At 37.5% G+C, this 19,999-nt stretch overlaps 1 protein-coding gene across 13 annotated transcripts in view; it reads left to right on the top strand.

Moving 5' to 3' along the window:
- The window catches only part of Nol4 (nucleolar protein 4), a 349,489-nt gene that overhangs the window by 103,303 nt on the left and 226,187 nt on the right, over positions 1-19,999 (top strand). For all 13 annotated transcript variants that reach the window (XM_030250501.1, XM_006525999.3, XM_030250503.1 and 10 more), the window contains 2 exons: positions 17,381-17,492; positions 18,411-18,523. In XM_030250501.1, the coding sequence (XP_030106361.1) occupies positions 17,432-17,492; positions 18,411-18,523 (174 nt within the window). In that variant the 5' untranslated portion in view covers positions 17,381-17,431. The remainder of the gene's footprint in view (positions 1-17,380; positions 17,493-18,410; positions 18,524-19,999) is intronic.

Raw genomic sequence — 19,999 nt, 5'->3', positions numbered from 1 at the left:
ATTAACAAAATCAGAAATGAAACGGAAAACATAACAACAGATCCTGAAGAAATCCAAAACACCATCAGATCCTTCTACAAAAGGCTATACTCAACCAAACTGGAGAACCTGGATGAAATGGACAAATTTCTAGACATATAACAGGTACCAAAGTTAAATCAGGATCAAGTTAATGATTTAAACAGTCCTATATCCTCTAAAGAAATAGAAGCAGTTATTAGTAGTCTCCCAACCATAAAAAGCCCAGGACCAGATGGGTTTAGTGCAGAGTTCTATCAGACCTTCAAAGAAGATATAATTCCAGTTCTTCACAAACTATTCCATAAAATAGAAGCAGAATGTACTCTACCCAACTCATTCTATAAAGCCACAATTACTCTGATACCTAAACTACAAAAAGACCCAACAAAGATAGAGAACTTCATACCAAATTCTCTTATGAATATTGATGCAAAAATACTCAATAAAATTCTTGCTACCCGAATCCAAGAACACATCAAAACAATCATCCTTCATTACCAAGTAGGTTTCATTCCAGGAATGCAGGCATGGTTTAGTGTATGAAAATCCATCAATGTAATCCATTATATAAACAAACTCAAAGACAAAAACCACATGATCATCTCTTTAGATTCAGAGAAAGCATTTGACAAAATCCAACACCTATTCATGATAAAAGTCTTGGAAAGATCAGGAATTTAAGGCCCATATCTAAACATGATAAAAAGCAATCTACAGCAAACCAGTAGCCAACATCAAAGCAAATGGTGAGAAGCTGGAAGCAATCCCACTAAAATCAGGGACTAGACAAGGCTGCCCACTATCTCCCTACCTTTTCAACATTGTACTTGAAGTCCTAGCAAAAACTCTTGTCAAGGATAAAAGAATCTCTGGTGGAATCACCATGCCTGACCTAAAGCTGTGCTATAGGGCAATTGTTATAAAAACTGCATGGTACTGGTATAGCGACAGACAAGTAGACCAATGGAATAGAATTGAAGACTCAGAAATGAACCCACACACCTATGGTCGCTTGATCTTTGACAAGGGAGCTAAAACCATCCCGTGGAAAAAAGACAGCATTTTCAACAAATGGTGCTGGCACAACTGGTGTTTATCATGTAGAAGAAATGGAATTGATCCATTCCTATCTCCTTGTACTAAGGTCAAATCTAAGTGGATTAAGGAATTCCACATAAAACCAGAGACACTGAAACTTATAGAGGAGAAAGTGGGGAAAAGTTTTGAAGATTATGGACACAGTGGAAAAATTCCTGAATAGAACAGCAATGGCTTGTGCTGTAAGATCATGAATCAACAAATGGGACCTCATAAAATTGCAAAGGTTCTGTAAGGCAAAAGACACCTTCAATAAGACAAAAAGGCCACCAACAGATTGGGAAAGTATCTTTACCTATCCTAAATCAGATAGGGGACTAATATCCAATATATATAAAGAACTCAAGAAGGTTGACTCCAGAAAATCAAATAACCCCATTAAAAAATGGGGCTCAGAACTGAACAAAGAATTCTCACCTGAGGAATACCGAATGTCAGAGAAGAACCTGAAAAAAAATGTTCAACATCCTTAATCATCAGGGAAATGCAAATTAAAACAACCCTGAGATTCCACCTCACACCAGTCAGAATGGCTAAGATCAAAAATTCACGTGACAGCAGATGCTGGAGAGGATGTGGAGAAAGAGGAACACTCCTCCATTGTTGTTGGGATTGCATGCTTGTACAAGCACTCTGGAAATCAGTCTGGCGGTTCCTCAAAAAGTTGGACATAGTACTACTGGAAGATCCAGCAATACCTCTCCTGGGCACATATCCAGAAGATGTTCCAACGGGTAACAAGGACACATGCTCCACTATGTTCATAGCAGCCTTATTTATAATAGCCAGAAGCTGGAAAGAACCCAGATGCCCCTCAACAGAGGAATGGATACAGAAAATGTGATACATCTACACAATGGAGTACTACTCAGCTATTAAAAAGAATGAATTTATGAAATTCCTAGGCAAATGGATGGACCTGAAGACCATCATCCTGAGTGAGGTATCTCAATCACAAAAGAACTCACATGATATGTACTCACTAATAAGTGGATATTAGCCCATAAACTTAGAATACTCAACATATAAGATACAATTTGTGAAACACATGAATTTCGGGAAGAACGAAGACCAAGGTGTGGATACTTTGCCCCTTCTTGGAATTGGGAGCAAGGCACCCATGGAAGGAGTTACAGAGACAGAGTTTCGAGCTGAGACAAAAGGATGGACCATCTAGAGGCTGCCATACCGGGGGATCCATCCCATAATCAGCCTCCAAAGGATGACACCATTTCGTACACTAGCCAGATTTTGCTGAAAGGACCCTGATATAGCTGTCTTTTGTGAGACTATGCTGGGGCCTAGTAAACACATAAGTGGATGCTCACAGTCAGCTATTATATGGATCACAGGGCCCCTAATGGAGGAGCTGGAGGAAGTACCCAGGGAGCTGGGGGGATCTGCAACCCTATAGTTGGAACAACAATATGAACTAACCAGTACCCCCCCCCCCCTGCCCGGAGCTCGTGTCTCTATCTGCATATGTATCAGAAGATGGCCTGGTTGGCCATCAGTGGAAAGAGAGGCCCATTGGTCATGCAGACTTTATATGCCTCAGTACAGGGGAACGCCAGGGCCAAGAGGTGGGAGTGGGTAGGTGGGGGAGTGGGTTTGAGTGTGTGGGGGACTTTTGGGATAGCATTGGAAATGTAAATGAAATAAATACCCAATAATAAATAAATAAATAAATAAGCCACTGACATAACCATTTAATTTCTCAAGTATTTATCAAAAATAAGGAAGTCAGTGTGCTACACTCATGGAAACTGACTTATTTCTCACCCAGGAATAATGTCACTCCACTGTATTGGTAGAGTGGAGTCACATGGATCTCGCTATTTTGGAGTTATTTTATTTACAGTAGACAGTCAAAAGACATGAGAGCTTACACGAACCATTTTATCATTGATTAACATCACATTAAATGTCACTCATTAATTTCTTATTAAATAATAATGTCCAAATGAACATTACTTGAATCAAATCAAACTGGTGTGAGAATTTCTAATGTCTTTGTGTCTATGTAGTAAATTGCGACTTTAGTGCACCCTAGTGGTAAAAGAAAGATGCTGCGTCTTTAAGAAGTACTAGGAACAATTAATATTTAATAGGACTCTTGCTGAATTTAGAGGTGTGTACATCTATAAACCCTAAAAATAAAGTAAAACAAAAAACCCACTAAAAATCCACAAAAACCAAACTTGAATTCCTCCCTGAAAATGTGTGCATATGTCTAAATGGCTCCCTAGATTAGATATTGACTATTGATATGGGATATGGTTGCAGGAAGCAGTGTGATAAAGAGGGCTTGAGGAAAGCAATAGAAAGGAAACGTTGCTAGCTATAATGCCAATCAAGTCTAAGCCTAAAGTCTGAGAGTGCTAAATCTATGCTGTGTTCTCTGCTTGTGATTACTTCGAAGTTGCTATTTATGAAGTTGCCATAAATCATATGTGTAAAGTTTTTTTTAAACACAGTACTTGCTTTCACACACTGTAGTCATGATAAAATGATATAGATATTTTCTAAAAAAAATAAGAATTGTTTATCTCTTAACAAGTCAGAGAAATAGATGTTTCTATTTAAATATTTGGTGAAAATATTTTTCTTCTTTGTCAGCTACACTTCACAGTGACCTATAAACATCTTCTCCCAGATATTTAGTGTGTCCTATACCTGAAAATAAGTTATATTAATTCCATAACAAGTGAAAGCAAATGGGCTTTCATTTTATTTTTTTTTTTGTCAGTCTTCCTTGCTCTCTTTCCATCAGCTTAAGGGACATGTCCCCTTAAGGTGACAGGCGCCACAGCTGAATTTGAATATCACTCATAGTCTGTCATGATTAGCAAAGAAGTCTTTAATGAACCCGAAGTAGTGACTTAGATGCTTCTAAGAATTTGGAACTTGTATCAAATTTACTTTTTCTTTAATTGAATTGAATTGAATTATTTTTTTCTAGTTTGGTATGGAACATGTAAGCAAGATAGCTATTGCTAGACAAATCCAATGGACATGTAATTTCGATTATAGTCCAAAACAATGTCTTCCAAGAAGATGTGATGGAATTTGGGGGGAGACAGGTGGCATTTCTGTAAGCACTCCAGGCCTTAAAAGACTCTTCCTCAAGATTATATTTCATGAACATATCCCCCAGGCATGGTGGTAAGGAAAACACTGCCCTTCTCATTGCTTGGAAGACTGACCAGTGACCATACTGGGCACCTCAGATATGAGATAGTTTCTAAAGGGAGCTGTGGACTAAGTTCTTTATGTAATGCCTACCCAAAAAGGTTTTCTGATATTCTGATGTTAAAAATTGAAATAACACATTTGTTTCCATGTTACATTATGTTCCTGCTATGCTCTGGACCTTGCCTATAAAAGCAAACTAGAATGACACTAAAGGACCAAACCCATTAGCAGAGTCTCAAAGACAAAGGTTTATTTGTTTTTATCTCAGGTGCATGAGTGTTTTCCCTACAGGTATGTAGATGCACCATGTGTATCTGGTGCCCACAAAGGTCAGATGAGGCCATCAAATCCCATAGAGTTAGAGTTACAGCCTGTGAGCTACCATGTGGATGCTGGAAATCCAACCCAGGGCCTCTGCCAGAGCAGCAAGTACTCTTAACCGTTGAGCCGTATCTCCAGCTCCTAGATTCTGAAATATAAACTTCATCTTTTTTTTAAAGCTTAATTTTTGTTTTTCATTGAGCATGGGTTTGTGTGTCTGTGTATCTGTGTGTCTGTGTGTCTGTGTGTCTATGTGTGTTCACATTAGTTCATATGCTAGTGGAGGCTAGAGGTGTCAGATCTTTCTGGGTCTGGAGTTACAGTTGGTTATTAATCACCCTTTGTGGGTACTTGGAACTGAACCCTCATCCTTTGCTAGGGCACTGAGAACTCCGAACCACTGAACTCCAGCTCTAAACTCCATCTGTTTCCATCGCAATTTGTTCATTCTGAGTGTCTACAGCACCAGTATACTTGACATGCAAGCATCCAGGAAATTTGTGTCTAGGAAAAGCACAGGCTTAGAGGAGAGCTACAACAAACAGGAAGCTTTGAAAACATGGATGTGACAGTGCTAGACCAGAGAAGAGTCTGTCTGTTATTCTTCCCTAGCTCCAGAAGACACATGACTGCATCACATTCTACACACTCCTTACGGGGAAATAGTATATTTGTATTTTAATGCAGTTCTTCCCGCTGCTGGGAATCCTATAAACACTGGCTTTGCTGCCTCCTATTTTCACTCAATATTTGGGAATTCTTTGATCTTGCTATTAGGAAACATGGATGAACAAAACCTTTTCCGGGTTCCATCTGCTCGTATTTTATTCATCTAGTGTCAAAATTCTTCCAACAATCTGTTCCTAGAAACCCAATCATCTTCAATAAGAATTGACAAAAAATGGTATTCTTAACTTAAGGGACACACCTTTGGCTTATGTTTATTTGAATTACAATATCATCACACTTGATTAATGCTTGTAAAATAAAGTTCAGTTTTATACGAAAGTAAAAAAGTAAAGCCCGTGGGTCAGTAAGGTGTCTGCAATGTTCACTGACCTGAAATTGATCCCTAAAACCTTGTAAAAACAAACAAAACCAAAATAACAACAAACACTCAGGCTTGTATTCCCAGACTTAAGAAGAAGACACAGACGGTTCCCTAGGCTCGCTGGCCAGCCATCTAGGCAACTTAGAGAGTTCAAGGCCAGTGAGGGAATCTGCCTCTGAAAGAGGTGAACACCACTTAGTGTTGTCCTCTGCCTTCATACATACTCACATAAACCTGCACACATGCACGTGGGCATATAAACAGAGAACACCTTTTTATTATGCAGCATTGTGTCTAAACTGAATGTACAATTAACAAACCCTCCAAAATTACTTACCATTTAACTTGAATAACATTTCATTTTTCCTTCTTAGGAGGATGATATAGTCCAAGACTTATCTACGATAGCTCTGGGATGTGTTTCTTCTGTGTGTTTTCCTCTGGTAAGCTCTCGAGGGCCCACAGTAACCTTCTGAGCTTTCCATGTCTCTTTAGAAAGCAGATTTTCTTTTTACCCCTGTACATTCCATTATTTCTTGCATTTTTATATCACATTTGAAACATTTGCCTCAAATCTTCAAATTGCTTTTAGCTGTCTAAAAAAAAAAAAAAATGACCCAAACTGTCTAAAAATATTCGTGCTCACTTTAGTCCTCTGTCTGCTTTGCCAACGTTCATTTTAAATCTGGCCACTTATCACTGTCTACTCTAAGCACCACACAAAAAGCCGTTGGCTAGACAGATGCATGCCTTCGCTTTTCAAGGAGTGTTTTCATGTCACATGGCATATCCCATTAGAAATCATCAAGACAATTTAGTGGGCCGCGACAGTAGATAAAATGCAGACTGGAAACAAATAATATGTCATGAATACATGGTTTTGTCAGTTAATAGTGTGAAATATAAGCTCTAAAGGTGGAAAAGATTGGTTTGGATTACTGTGGTAGCTTCAGATTGCCTACAGATGTTCCCATACAGCTTCTGCACACCTTGGCGCACACTTCTCTTCTTCTCATACTCCTAGTCCTCCCTGACCAAATAATTTGTTAGAAACTTGAAGCATCAATCACTTTCAGACCTAAACCCATATTCTCACATATCAAATGAGTTGGATTTCTTATGTTTTGTCTAGCAATCTTATTTTTGTCTAACATTCAAAGTCTGGAGATGCAGGCATACATTTTTTGCAACCTACTTTTATTAAGGGTTCAACCTCTCCTCTAGCCCACCACCCAGCAGAGGTAATGGAAGAGAAAAAGATTTGGGGAAGTGGATCTGTTCAGCAATAGTTCTTTGGGGTGAGCTCTATCTTCTTGGGCAGAAGGTAATTCACATAGCAAGCAGCAAATACAACTCAGCAGCTGCAGTCCAGTCCTTTCTGCAAACAGACACCAGGCATGAACCATTAGCTGTAGTTCAATCCTGAAGAAACCACCAGGGTCACCAAACAGCCTGAGGCAAGGCTGTGGAAGCAGCAAGCTGTTGCAGGAATCTCAGGCAAATTTCTGTCAATGGCAGCATTACCACAAGCTCAACAGGGCTATGTAAGGCGAATCAATATATACACGTCATTAACGAAGAATAGTGAGGTGGAGCAAACCAAACCAATGCTCACTGCTCTTCTCCCACTGTCTGAGGGATCATATTTATACTCCTGCGTCACCGGTCTTTTCATGTGTTTGCTATATCAAAACATCCTTTGACCTATGTCTGCTTTAGGAGAACATTTTTTCATAAGTCTGCCTTAGCAAGACATCCTTTCACCTATGTGCGCAGTAAAACATCATTTGACATACCTAACTTTCCAAAGAACCAAAAGTTTCCATTTCATGCAAAGTTGGCTCAAGGGTTAATCAGTCGTGCTGTTCTTCCAGGCAACCTGATTTTGGTCCCAGAACCCATGTCAGGTGACTCACGACCATTTGTAACTTCAGCTCCAGTAGATCTAATGCCTTTATTTGTCCTCTGTGGGCACTGGTCCACACATGGCACATATATACACACAAAGACCCAGGCACAGACATAGACACACACACACACACACACACACACACACACACACACACACACACAAATAAAAATTAACTCTAGATATTTCAGGGTGTGTTGAGTCACCCTCTGCCACCTGCCTCAACTAAGTATAAAAAACCAGAGGAAAAGATGGATAAATAAGAAGATTAAATATATAAAGTGATTAAAGAAAGAAAAAAATAACATGGGCTAAAAGTAGCAAAATGAAGAAATGTAATAGTGTCAAGCCAGTAGTGCTGTAGGGCTGAGAGCAACAAAACATGATCTTTCCACAGGTCAGCAGCAATGGACTTGGGTTGATAGGGAATGCTACCAGCACCTTAGTTTTGACATTAGACATATCATGAAGATACAGACAGTCAGCTGGTTATTAGCATAGATTTATGGAACATATAGATACAACATAGTATAGCCATTCCAAAAGAACTTTGAAGTTAAATTCAAGGACTCTCATGATCACATTCTGATGGGCAGGTTGGCAGGACTGGCTTTTGACTTAACTATGGCTATGCCTGTACTTTTTCCTTAGCAGACCATACATGTTGTGACCTCATCAAAATTAATCAAGTAATTACTAATAGGTGATTCAAATACTTTGACCTACTTAATCATATTAGTTTTGAGAACCTTATCTAGTGGTATTAACTAATAATCACAGTGGTTATCCATTCAATAGATAGATGTGGAGCAACCACGTCTAACCGAAAAATATCTTTATATTTGCATGTGTAATATTCCTTACACATTTTAAAAGATTTCTTCTGTAGTAGCACAATGCTGCACACAGCTTCTTTTCATGGCACTTCAGCTTTGTAATAGGTAGAAGTATGTCATATCTGTGGATATATGTCAGTCACCATATAAAATTACACTATGTGTCAGACATGAGAACATTGTAGGTGCTTTTAGTCTTAAGTTCCTTCTATGAAATGTAATACACATGATATGTAAAGTCAAAAGCTGAGAGAATCTTATTCAATTAGCAATGCTGCCCAGAGCTGAGGTCTCTCTTATTTAGACAAGACTCTTTCTGAATATCACTGTGTGTGACTTTACAGATATGAACAAAATTCGGATTTATATATTCCTTTCAATTCTATTTAGCTTCATTTATTTTTTTTTAGAAAATAATCTTTTCTTAGCTGCATCATCCCATTATATACACTGCTAGTGGTTTATTCTCAAAGGTGGAGAAGCGAATTTCACGGGGGGATTATTATATAATTATCATATGCTTATATATGTAATTATAATATATAATTGTATATTCATGATTACATATTTATTTATATTTATTTACCTTTGATGAATAAGATTCTATAGAAGAAATTGACAGAGGTTTGATCTTTAAAGGCAAAGTTTTACAAGGAAATATTGTATAATATTTGTGAGTAGTTATGACTTTTAAATGTGTTATTAATTGTAAATAAATACATGGGCATTTAAAAAATTATATGAAGGTTTTATTGCTCTATGGCTCAGTATCTGAAAAGGGCCACCTTCCACCCACAGATCTTATTACTGTCTTCATTACTGATCAGTGGCAGAGTGCTTGCCTACTGTACCTGAAGCCCTTGGCTTGCTCACTCGTGCTGCAGAAAAAAAAAAAAACAAGTGCCACCTTCTCACACGTGGGACAGCGTGATTGTTGTTCTGTTTGTTGCTCTATAAAGTGATGGCCCAATGCCCACAGTTCACTGCGGTTTATCTCTATTTCAGCTCATGTATTAACTTTACATCTTAGGCTAAAATTGTCATCTAACCAGTAGAAGTCTTAATTTCCTTGTTGTTTTCTTTTAAAATTAATATTATTGTGAGTTGATGTACAAGGTAGCGTGTTTCCTATGGCAGTTTCATATACATACACATGTACATTTATATATATGTATGTATATGTATGAGCATACACACACACACACACACACACACACACACACACACACACACACCATATTCATTACTAGTGACCTCCTCCCTTTTACCCTCTCCTCCTTCCTGCTGAACCCTCTCTTGACCCCAAATAATTCCTTTCTTGCTTCCATGTCTGTACACAAATGATATGGGTTTATCTAAAATTATATAAAAATACATAAAATTAGAGAAAAACATATGTTGGATTTTCTCTCTCTTAGCACATTAGCTCTCCCTTCTGTTAAATACATTCCTTTCCCAACTAGTCCCTCTTCTGTTTACATGCCGCGTCTATGTACAAATACAAATGGACATATAGTTAGCTCCTCCTCTTCCTCTTCTCTTCCTCCATGGCTTTGTCTATTCATTGTATTCTCCTTATCCATTCATCTGCTATGGCACCATAGTTTGGTTGCTTATTTTGTCCATATGGGATATTGCTGCAATAAATATGAATGTGCAAGGGTCTCCATGCCATGATGTCTTTAAGCCTTTCAGATATTTGTGCAGCAGTGTACAGTAATACTAATTTCTACTTCACTGACGAACTTTCATACTGATAGCGTTGCTGGTATTAATAGTTTACATTCTGACCAGCTGTGTATACGTGTTCATTGTGATTTTAATCTTAACAACATTTACTGTCATGTTTCCTTTCTCTTTCCTCCCTCCCTTTCTCCTTCTCTCTTTCATTTCTCTTTTCCTTTTTGTATTGAAACAAAATTTCACTTTATAGCCAGGTTTGCTTAGAATTCATCATCTTTATCCTGAGTGTGGGGATTATAAATGTGGGCCTTCATCTTGAATATTATCCATTCTAAGATAAAATGGGATTTCAATGTAGTTTTAATATGTCTGTCCCTGATTAATTAAATAGACCATGTGGAAAGAAGAAATGTAAATTGCCAGTGTGGAGATTGAATCTTGTTCCCTTAGAGAAGAAAGTGACGTCATTCCTCATCCTGTCAACCAGCTCCTCATTGTATTCATGGTTTCTTTTCTTTGACAAAATTTTTAAATCAGTTGCAATCTCATTTTTCATTGTTTTGATTTTGACTTTGAGATAACACCTAGAAATCCAACACTCATTGCCAAGATATTTACCTTTTTCATTTCAGAATTTCAAACATTTCTGGTCATCTGAGTCTTCCATTCTTGTTGAGTTGATATTTTAATACAAGAGTGGTCTAAGTTTTTCTTCTATATTTGTGTATCTGATCTTATACTTAGTATTTATTGAAATGATTATGTTTTACTCATGTGTGTCATGTCTGTTCTTGGTACATTTTTAGAAGACAAATTTATTATAACTGTATGGATCTGTGTTCAGGATATCCTATTCCTTTGATCTATCTGTATATTTGTATCACTATCAGACTGTTTTGATTATTGAAACATTTAAGAATAGATTGAAGCCAAGTAATTTATGCTTTGAGATTTACTTCTTGCTCAACTGCATTGATATTTCAATAATATCTCTGATTCCATACAAATGTATGAGTTTCTTTTTTATGATTTTATGGCTACTATTGAGGTTTTATAGGAATTACATTAAAACTATAGATCATTTTGAGTTGTAAGGACGATTTAACAATATTAATCCTTTCAGTCATGAATATTGGGTAGTTTTCCATTTATTGAAATTTTTAATTTTCTTCATTGGTTGTCATTAAGTTGTATGTGATAGCTAATGCTTGTATTTTCCATGTTTGGGAGTCAAAGGCAAGGTTGTCATGAGCTTGATGCAAATCTGGGCTAAATTGTGAGTTCTTGTCAAGCTTGGGCTGTAGAGTAAGAGACTGACTCATAAATTAAAACATAGTTTAGTTTTTAACACACAGAACTTTAAGAACCTGTATTAAGTATATCATTTATTTTATTTTTGACACTATTTAAATTATATTTATAAAATCGAGGATAGTTTATGTATATGTAGAGCTGCAACTTTTTAAAAATTTTAACTCTCATCTTACTGCTTTCCTAAACTTGCTTATTAATTCTGTTTTGTGAACATATAAACATCATATCTTCTGTAAAGTGAGACCATTTTGCTTTCTTAACTTTCACATTGGTAGTTATTTCTGTTGCCTCTTGGTTGGGCTCATTCTTCTCTTCAACCTAAATGGTTGCTTTCAGCATTCTTCTAGGCATGCTCTGCTGGACATGAGTTCATCTAGTGTTTTTATAGCACAAAATCTTTCTTTTCCTTCAACCATAATTGATAGTTTTGAACTCAATTTGTCTTTTTTCTCCCCTAGATTTGTTTTTGTAGCAGTGAGATTGGACTACATTGCTTTGAATCCTGGCTGATGGCATGTACCATACGCTATCTTTGGAGCTACCTTTGGATGCTGGAATGAAAGACACATATAGATTACTTTAAAAAAATGCCTTAGCTACCACAAAGGCTGAGAACTTCCAAACCCTCCTCTCCTAACCCAGGCCCAACTGGGAAGTGGCCAGTGATCATTTACCTGAATTCATTTTTTTTTATATTTAATTTTTTTCTTTTAGAGTCCACTTGTTATCCCCCTCCCAGTCTGCCCTCTGACAGCTCCTCACCCCATTCCTCCTCTCCTGTGTATGTGTTGGCCTCATATCAGCTGGTGTATGCTGCCTGGTTGGTAGCTCAGTGTCTGAGAGATCTTGGGGTCCAGGTTAGTTGAGACTGCTAGTCTTCCTATGGGATCACCCTCCTCCTCAGCTTCTTCAAGCCTTTCTCTAATTCAACATCAGGGGTCCCCAGCTCCTGTCCATTGATTAGGTGTAAGTATCTGCATATGTCTCAGTCAGCTGTTTGTTGGACCTCTTGGAGGACAGCCATGCTAGGCTCCTGTCTGTAAGCACACCATAGCATCAGTAACAGTGTCAGGCCTTGGAGTCTCCCTTTGAGCTGGATCCCAATTTGGACTGGATACTGGACCTGTTTTCCCTCAGTCTCTTTTCCATTTTTGTCCCTGTAGTTCTTTCAGACAGGAACAATTCTGGGTCTGACTGTAGGATGGCAACACTATCTCTCCACTTAATGCCTTGTCTCTCTACTGTAGGTGGACTCTACAAGTTCCCTCTCCCCACTGTTGGTCATTTCATCTAAGATTCCTCCCTTTGAGTCCTGAGAGTCTCTCACTTCTCAGGTCAGAAAGAATGGAAAACTTACCCAAATATCTCTCTCTCTCTCTCTCTCTCTCTCTCTCTCTCTCTCTCTCTCTCTCTCTCTCTCTCTCCCTCTCTCTCTCTCTCTCTCTCTCTCTCTCTGTCCCCTAGCTCTCCTCTTCCACCTCCCACTGCATTCTGGTAGTCCCCCCATCCTTCTTCCACTGCATTCTAGCCCATGTAACTCTAAGGGTCCCTTCCTATCTCCTGTTGCACATCTTTCCTTTTTCATCATTATGTAGGTGCTTGGCACCAGCACTTCCCCATTAGAGCTGCTTATCTTGCATCCCAACAGTATAATGATTTGTTCTCCCATTTCAGTCATTTCACAGGATTTTACTTAAATAATTTTTTTATTAGATATTTTCTTTATTTACATTTCAAATGTTGTCTCCTGTCCCCTCCCCCCTCCTCCTGCTCACTAACCCACCCAGTTCCACGTCCCTGCCCTGGTATTCTCCTACACTGGGGCATTGAGCCAACACAGGACCAAGGGCCTCTCTGCTCATGATGTTCCACAAGGCCATCCTCTGCTACATATGTGGCTGGAGCTATGGGTCCCTCCATGTGTACTCTTTGGCTGGTGGTTTAGAGAAAGGATCCAAGGAGTTGAGTCTTACTATGTAGCCCTGACTGACATGGAACAGGCTATGTAGACCAAGCTGTTTTTTAATTCATAGAGATATGCCTTTATCTTCTCCCTTGTTCTGGGATCAAAGACATGCACCATCCACTCCCAATTTGCATAACATTTAAACTGTAAAAAGCAGTGCAAGTGATTTATAGGTGATTTAAAATGTCTGGGAGGATCTGTGTGTCTAATATATAAATATCATGCCATTTCACATGGGTGACTTGAATTTCTATGGATGGACCCATAGGGGTGCTAGACTCATGCATTAATCAATAAAATGGATGGTTCTATTGCTGTCTGCCATGCTCTTTAGTTATATTTGTACTTGCTTTATGTTTTTAGGTTCTCTGTTGAGTATGCATTCATTTACATTATTGCATTCTTTTGATGATTAGTTCCTTCATAATTTTACATTGATTTTTACTTTTTGTGACAATTCTATTGTATCTGATACACTTACAGCCACCCGTCTCTTTTTGCTTGTCAGTTGCATAGTTTTAGACATATTCATTTTCAGTGTATATGCATTTTATATTTAATAGGAATCTCTCATGGGTTGATGATACATATGGATTGTCTTTCGTTGTACCTATTCATTTTTTTATTGGAAAATGTAATCTATTTGCATTTAGGATAATTCTTTATGAGTAAAGATTTACTGTGGATTTGTTCATTTCTTTCAGACTTTTACATCTTGCACAGTATCTTCCTCACAAACCATCTTCATTTATGAGTTGATAATTTTTGTAGTCTGGGGCTGTTTTTGTTTGTTTTGTTTTGTAGCTGCTGTGCATCTTACAAAGAGCATAACACAGTTATACAATGTTAAACTGATTGTAGCTCCGTGTTTAGCATGTGAACAACATTTTTGCTGGGGTGTGAGGGTAGCGCTGCTGGGGTCCAGCTCTAAAGTGAGCTTCTGATCCCTTCTCTCCCTCTCTAAGCTTCTCTGCGTGCATCCGAGGAATACTTGTAGCCTGTAATGTCAAACTGCCCTTTCTGTTTCTACCTTCCTCTTTGAGGTTTTTTCCTTCTTCTGTGCCCCCATCCACATGGTAATCTCTTACACTGACATCATACTTTTTAATGAAGGCTTTTATTTAAATTAATGAATTGTTTCCACGATGAGATGACTATAGGGCACTCTTCTTTCTCTTTCTTGGTGTTCTCACTGTTGACAATCCTGGGAGGCCTAGTTTTGAAGAGATTGGGAGCGATAATAATTACAGGTGTTTAAGAAATAAGTAATATATGTGAAAAACCTTCCATGCAGCCTTCCTGTCCTGTGCCTGCAGCTGCTGTGGTCTGTGTGTCCTAGCAAACTAAGAGCTACTAGAAAATTCTGTTGAAATCCTGCTGTTTACTCCAGTACTTCCAAAAAAATATCAAATGCATCACAAGCTGTCAAATAGATTTCAAACGGATTTTTAGATAGCAAGAACTAAATAGTCACAGTAACATACAAACAGCACATGAATGTATTACATTCCTGTATAAAATTTTAAAAAATAGGAAGCAAATTCTTGATGATTCTGTATGTGTAAATAGAAGTGCATAAAGAAGCTACCAGGGGAATAGAGTGAATGCAAATTTTAATTGTATTTTTTTTTTCTCTACCTGATTTAGGAACAAATAGACCTAGTTCTGGCGCAATGCTTTCAAACTGTTCTGCTCATTTCATAACATACCTGCATCTTGAAGCAGATAGGTCACAATCTATACATCTTAGCTTTTAAATACATTTTGAAAGTTAGGGATTTAGATTCAGTCTTAGTGTTGAATTTTACTTACTTGTATCTGGCTAATCAACAACAGCATTTAACATAAGCTTCTTTCTCTTCTTTGGGTTCTTACACATTTTTTAATGCGTTTTCTCTTTTATTGCATATATTTTTGATGTCATAATTTTATTACACCTCTCTCCCTTCCCTTTCTTTCATCTAACCACTCTCATCATACCCTCTCTACTCTCTCTCAAATCTCTGTTCACTAATTGTTATTGCATACATGTATATATGCACACACACATATATAATCCTAAATATAACAGGATGTGTTCATATAATGTTACTAGTGTGTATGTTTCAGGGCTGACTATTTTCCACAGAGTAACTAATTGCTTTGTTCTTCCCCTGGGCATAATGACCTCTATCTGTCTCTGTCTCTGTGTCTGTCTCTGTCTCTGTCTCTCTCTCTCTCTGTCTCTCTCTCTTTCTCCTCCTCTCCTGACTCTTCTTGGTTGCCTATGGTTATTTTTATAGGGAGTAGGCCTCTTGGCTGTTGCCACACTTTGTTTGGCATGTTCATTTGTGTCTTCCTTGTTCATCTCGTGTTTGGGCAGCCATGTTGGTAACACTTTATGAGTGTAGCTTCTGATGTTAGTGGGTGATACAATCTCACAGCAACATACCTGATCCTCTGAGTCAGTGGTCGCTGAGGAGTATTTCATAGATATATTTTTGGGACTTGGCTCCAAAACTTCTCTTGATTGGTTTGCACTTTTAGATTGGATTCCACATGTTGCAAAGAGAAGTTTCCTTGATAAAAATTGAAGACTACACTTATCTGTTGGTATGAGAAGAAATATTTAGATTAGTATTAGAGATTATGCTGGCTTAGTGAATTAGTGGTTGTAGATTCTCCTCCAACCACGATTTCCCTAACACAGAGTCATTAGGTTTCCAGTACTGGGTATGGTTTCCCTCTTGTTGAGCAGGCCTGAGGTCCCATTAGAGAGCTGTTGCATTTTTTTCTTGTAAGAGGTGATGGGCACCCCTAAGTAAGAAAAACTGACAGCAGCATCAAGCTCAGAATCCATTAGCTTTGCAATGTTAGATTTCAGTGTATGTTTCTTCTTCAATTCTGTGTTCCTTCTGTGGCATGGTATAGCAAAAGAAAGGACCTCCTCATGAGTAACGGAATCAGTACACACTTTCTCCCAATGATACATCGGCTACTCACTTTGCACTACCTTGAAATACATCAGTGTGTAAGAGCCAAACATACACCTTAGAGATTATCTCACACATTTACATCTAATCTATAACTCAGTTGTTCCTTCTACTTACCTCACTGTCTTTCTCGTGTCAGTGGTAGAACATTGGAAGAAATCTAACCGCCTCCATCAGATTTCTTGGTAGCACTGTCTGTGTCACTACTGGCTTTCATAGAACGAGGATTAACTTCCACCCATTTTACATCACAGTGTTATTTTGCTTTAGTGAGGGAAACACTTTTATTGAAAGGTTAATATTAAGCAAATCATCACAACAGGAATATCAGTTGCTACCTTAAATCAAGATCATAGTTCTGAACATAAAGTTTTATATAAGTTATAGAAAATACTGCTCTGGCAATATGAGCTATTGTAGACATAAATTATTAAAGTTGAATAAAATAAATGATCTAGGTGGCCCCAGCTCATTCCCAAGTGTGTCATTTTTTTGTGGAGAGGATAATTGACTGTTACAGTATGTCCATGATTTTAACTTTTATTCTCTTAAAACGTTTTAAAGCAATAACGGAGAGATCATCAGTATGCAGAATCTAAAGTTCATTGCTTCTCCCTGAGTCTAAATTTTAAAATGCAGAGATGAGATGAGCCAAAATTTGATTGTGCAATGAGTTAGTGTAAAGAGCAATACTCAGAAATGACGAAAACCCACAAGGTTAGCTACACCGGGTGACTATTTTTCTAAAAGCAATGCAGAAACAAAAAGCAGATGTCTACCCAGATGCAGCCAATGGTCTGTCCATCAAATGGCATTGTTGGCTGCTATTAGAAGTCACTTGATCAAGCTGGATAGATATTTCTTGAAATGATGCATGGTTTGCCGTGCATGCCTTCATTGTGCTTCCCGCCATAATGGAATAACGTGTCTTATTGGGAAAGACAGTGATTATTTCTGTGGGATCCTGCTCAGTCAGCTCCTGTAATAATGCTGATCTTTTGTGAATCATTTCAGATTTCAGAGAGCTATGCCTTCCTACCAAGAGAAGCGGTGACACGGTTTCTAATGAGCTGTTCCGAGTGCCAGAAAAGAATGCACTTGAACCCAGATGGAACGGATCACAAAGGTAGCCACAGTGTCCAATAGTGGTACTTGAAGCAATTTTCCTCCATAATGTTAATTTGTGTGTTAGATTTTATGAAAATGTGGAAGACAAAGCAGTCGCACAAGTCATGTCACTTGATTTATTCAAGTAGGAGACAGTGGATTTGAACGCCCACTGACATTGATTCAGGGTCCACTCATGGAAGGAAGTTTCAAATGTACAAGAATCTTAAAAAGAAATATATGTGTGTGTGTGCGTGTATGTATGTTTATTAATGTTTTCATTTCCAGCATAGTATTATTTCATGATACTTTAGATACACTAAATATTTTAGATATACTAAGAAAGTTCAACACTAAAAATAATCTTTCAAATCTACAGATCTTTACTTCCAAAAATCATAGATTACATGAAATACCTTAAATTAAAAATTTTTTAAGCATAATTTGGCTTTACCCTTCATTGAAATCATGCAAATAGTTTTCATAAGCACTTTTATCTTAATAATTCGATTTATCTCATAGACACTTTTAAGATCCTGCAGTGGGTTGGAAGATAAGTAACTTAGCTTCTATAAGAAAGTGAAAAAGAAAAACCTAATTGTTTTTTACTCCCAGCAATTTATATATAAAATGCTTTGCTTTGAAGTATTTTTAAAGTGCTTAGTCATCATATGAGTTTTATTTGTTGTGTTTTAGGATATTTAAAAGTCACTTTATAGTGAGAAATAGTGGATGTTTCCATTCTGTTTAATTGGGCCAATACTGCTCATGGACATTTGCTTGATATATTTTATGCAGTTCATTTATAGAGTTTTCTTGGTTTCCAATCATTAATGTGCAGAAGACTATACTTTAATTAAACATACTGGCTCACCGTGAAAGTGCAGCTGGAACTCTGTTGGTGCATTTATCACAGATGTGAAACGTTCTGTTGCAGATAATGGAAAGCCTCCTACACTGGTGACCAGCATGATCGACTACAACATGCCAATCACAATGGCGTACATGAAGCACATGAAACTGCAGCTTCTGAACTCACAGCAAGATGAGGTAAACTGGAAACATGAATGATTACATCAGCCACAAACAGGAACAAAGCTCCAGACCCATGACTAAGGGGTTAAGTGTGGTGCCACATGAAAGCTCTAATTTATGTTGTGAATGAAAAGAAATTTCACCAGGACCTCACTGATTTGGAAAGCAAAGATGTCCACACCCTAGATGCAGAGTCCCTGCACGAATCCATTTCCTTAGTGCTATGGGAGGAAAACTATTTTTCCTCACTAGATCGCCACTGAGACAGTCTCAGCAAAGAGCTGGAAAGTCCTGAGCATCCAAGGATAGCAACGCTCTGAAACCATTTTCTCTGAAAAACTGAAAAATCAATTTCAGATGATTTCAAGTACAACTGATTATATCAGTCACATTTACATATTTTTAAGTCCTTTTAAAATTTCTGCTTAATTGTGTTTGTTTACATATCTTCATTTTTTGAGCAAAAATTTGTCACAATTCCTGTTAATTAGGTATTTCCATATTTCAGATTATATTTCATTTGAATAAATCAGACACCAAGAATGTTTATTGATATTTTCTAGACGTCTAGTTTCCATTTTGGTAAAAGAATTTAAGTGTGTGTGTGTGTGTGTGTGTGTGTGTGTGAATGTGTGTGTGGTGTGAATGTGTGTGTGTGTGAATTTTCATTTGTGTATTTGTACATTTATGTTTGTGTTTGTATGTGATTGTGTGTATGTTTGTGTGTGTTTCTGTGTTTGTCATGTTGAATGTGTGTCTGTGTCTGTGTATGTCTATGTATTTGTTTATCTGTGTATAAGTGTGTGTGTGTGCATGCACGTGCATGCTACTTGTATTCTCCATAAAGAAGCAAAGGCAATCAGTGCACTGTGGGAATTAAATGCTCATCAGCTACTCGTCACCACTAATGAGTGGAAACATTCATATTATCTGTGTTGGAAATAGTCCATCCCTGAACTTCCCCCTAAACAGGAAATGTGATTAGATGTTTACTTTTTAAAAACTAGATTATTTGTAAGACACAATTTAAGCTTATTAAATCGCTCTTTTGGATACTTTATTCATAAAATTTAATCATTTTGTTTTCTCTGTACTTGACAAAGTTTTAATCTTGATCAGTAGACGTTATCTGGTGCTCACGCTCTAAGAATATCCATGAAGTAGCCATATTGCATTAGATATTACCAAATAACTAACAACAAATGATTGAATTTAAAATAATAAAGTCACTATATTACAGACCCAAAGCCAGATTTTGAAAATGTGTCTGTTCCAAGAATGAATTAACTGCCACCACAATTATTGCAGAACTGAAAGAAGTAATAACACCTCAGAGAACCGTTAAAGCCCACAAATTATTTGTAGGAAACTAATTTGGAGGTCAAATACATTTAATTCTATCCCAAAATTATGATTAGCTTCATGCCAATCATACAGCCCACGTATTAAAAGTCCCTTTGGATCTAAAGCATCACACACATTTTGAACTAA

Source organism: Mus musculus, chromosome 18 (assembly GCF_000001635.26).
Source record: "Mus musculus strain C57BL/6J chromosome 18, GRCm38.p6 C57BL/6J".
In the NCBI taxonomy this organism is placed as follows: Eukaryota; Metazoa; Chordata; class Mammalia; order Rodentia; family Muridae; genus Mus; species Mus musculus.
Note: the sequence above shows the minus strand (reverse complement) of the source record. Positions and strands in the feature narration are given on the sequence as shown.